The following is a 2,888-nucleotide window of genomic DNA, read 5'->3' as shown; positions in this document are numbered from 1 at the left end:
TCCTCCGACATCCTGCGTACAGTAGGCTACCGCAGGTGAAGAACGACGAGACGCGGGACGAGGTTGTGCACATTAACAGGAGGTGCTATTGGTACCGGAGTACGTCGTAGAATATGCGCGGGAAATCCCTCCAACTGACTTCGCTACAGCACTAAGCTACACTAGCACGATATCGCCTGCCCAGACAAATGTATGGGACCCTTGAAGCAGAGGCGAGTGATGTACACACCCCTTCTGTAACCGCACCCCCGGCCCGGATCTTAGGCACACACCTGGACCACCCCCACCCCTGCCTCCATGTCTGCTTCCTTCCCCCCTCCATGCTCCACTCCTTCCCAGAGTACCCACACGCTCCACCTCCAGCACAACGCTAAAGTAGCGCGGATGAGTACGTACTACACTGCGTTGACGAAGGAAGTATCGCACTTGGACGATTCGGGAGGGAGTCTGCGATTTGCGCTTGGAAACGGATTGTGGTGCGTTAATGACATCCGGTTGACTGGGTAGTGCACAGGTGGTCCTAACGTCTGGTACGGCCCACACATAATATGTGACAGGCAGGGATTCCGGGGGTAGGAACAAGGTACCTCGAGGGTCTCCATGGATCATCGGGTGGAGTGTGGATTGACCTCGATCTCTCTTTCTCACCACTCGGCAGATCAAGCATCCTTTGTGGGTTTTTTTTCCTGTTCTTCGGACGAGATACTTAAACTATCCCTCCTCCCCCCCAACCCAACCTCGATATTCCCTCTTCGAAGATTGAGATTATTTACAAAGCAAAGCAACATTAATAACATCCAGCTGGTTCTTGGGTTTATAATAATATTTAACTGGCATACTCAGACATACGCACTCTCTTTATTTATCTCACTCTTTCCTATTCCTGTCTTATACATCACGCCTAATACCCGTTCCACTCTCTTCACACTCAATACCCTCGCTCAAACACACACCGTCAAGACTACTCGGCGTCAACTGCTAATACCTGAACCAACATCCCCAAGACCGCGACTAGGCTGTACTGCAACAAATCGAGGACACCGCAGAAACCGGCCCCGACTCTCACAGTCTCTCTCCTTAATACTTCACCCTTCAACATCCGACACAATGGCGACCACCATGGTACCGAACCACTACGCCGCCCAGCAAGTGGCCTCGTACAGCTACGTCCAGCCTCCTCAGCCTCCGCCGTCGCCTCCGATGGACGACAACAAGTGCTCTCTACCTTCCATCTCCAACCTGCTCGGTCTGGCGGACGCTGGCTCGCCCACCAGTGAGACCTCTCCCCAGAACCAACAACAGCAGGCCTCTCAACAACAGAGCCCTCGGCAGACTCAGCAGCAAGTGGCACAGCAGCAAATGCAGCAGCAGGTCCAGCAACAGCAGGCGGTTCAACAACAGATGCAAATGCAGGCCCACCAGCAGATCCCTCAAGGTAAGGAGTTTACTCGGCGACGACTTACACGCCCGGATTGGAATAATCAACTAACAGATCTCCCACAGTCGCCTCTCCGGCTCCCTCGAGGCCTGACACTAGGCCCAACTCTGCCCATTATTCCCACCCCGCTATGATGCGCGGAGGTATGCCTCCCACTCCTCCGATGACCTCGGATGCCTCCTTCGATAGCTACCCTTCCCCGGCTACCAAGTCGATCGCCGGCATTCCCGTCGTCTCCGGCCACAACTACTACTACGAGACCACTCCTCCTCTCGAGGAGCCTCGGCACATGACTCCCGTAGTCTCTCGCGTTCCGCTTCAGACCTCGTATCCTCAGCAGTCATTCGCTGCCTCGCCCTACATGACTCAACCTACTCTCGCGTCTTACTACCCGCCCATGCAGCCTACTCCTCCTCCCCAGCCTCAGATCTCCGGCCTCTACTATCAGCGCCCTCTTCCTCAGGTAAGAAGATTTCGAAGGATATCTGTCGAGGAGACATTTTGGGGGTAAATAATTCTAATAAATATTCTAGCAATTCCCTCCCATGCCCGTCTCCGTCGGCCTCGGCCCAACCTCCAGCACCAACCCTTGGCAGCACCACCACTACATCGCTCCTTCCTCCACGACATCTTTCCCTCAGAGCCAAGACCGATACATCTGCCAGACATGCAACAAGGCTTTCTCGAGGCCAAGCTCTCTCCGAATCCACAGCCACTCTCACACCGGTGAGAAACCCTTCAAGTGTCCCCACCCCGGATGCGGCAAGGCTTTCAGCGTCCGAAGCAACATGAAGCGTCACGAGCGAGGTTGCCACAACTACGACTCTAGCAACTCGTCCTCCCTCACTTCCTAAGACAAAATCGAAACCCAATCAGGGAAAATCGTCTCTATCTTTTCTGTTTATCCCTTTTTTTTCCCCGACAATATTAGATATTATAGATGTGGCCGGTCAAAGACACTTTTCTCGGAACGATGCCGGCGGGGTTTGACGATCTTTTTACTTTTGCTTCAAAGTTATGTGTTACTGGACCAAGACCATTCTTCATGGACTTTATTTTTCCCCTTCTTTTCCTCTTCAGTGCCTTTGCCTCGTTTTATTGTTCTTGGGGGCAAGAGCTTTTATTATTTCTTGGGGTCAAACGGGAAAGAAAAATAGGGCATTTCCGGGCTGCTTTGGAACGGGTAACGGGCGCGATACTTGGCGGGAAAGGGAAACTTGATTTAGGTTTATGGGTTGATTTCTGGGAATCGAGCGAGGCGCGAAGAGTTCTACCTAAATTTTTTTTTTTCTTTCACTATACGCTTTTTGTCAAGTGGGATGGGGGAGCAACATCACTCATGTTTTGGAAAGCATTTACACGGGCGTTTATGAATTGTACGAGCTAGCTGGAGAGGAGAGGAGTACCATGACAATGGTGAATTGAGAGAGACGGAGATCTTCGGAGTCGA

General features: G+C 52.3%; 1 protein-coding gene across 1 annotated transcript; it reads left to right on the top strand.

The window, feature by feature from the left end:
- Nucleotides 1-1,107: 1,107 nt before the first annotated feature.
- SAPIO_CDS10068 (uncharacterized protein) lies at nucleotides 1,108-2,292 on the top strand (the record flags this gene model as incomplete). The annotated part of the gene is made up of 3 exons (XM_016783724.1): nucleotides 1,108-1,435; nucleotides 1,504-1,901; nucleotides 1,972-2,292. The coding sequence occupies 3 exons, from the start codon at nucleotides 1,108-1,110 to the stop codon at nucleotides 2,290-2,292; spliced, it is 1,047 nt and encodes a 348-aa protein (XP_016639167.1).
- Between the last annotated feature and the right edge of the window lie 596 nt (nucleotides 2,293-2,888).

This window comes from Scedosporium apiospermum (assembly GCF_000732125.1).
Source record: "Scedosporium apiospermum strain IHEM 14462 chromosome Unknown SEQ_SAPIO_0154, whole genome shotgun sequence".
Classification (NCBI taxonomy): domain Eukaryota; kingdom Fungi; phylum Ascomycota; class Sordariomycetes; order Microascales; family Microascaceae; genus Scedosporium; species Scedosporium apiospermum.
Note: the sequence above shows the minus strand (reverse complement) of the source record. Positions and strands in the feature narration are given on the sequence as shown.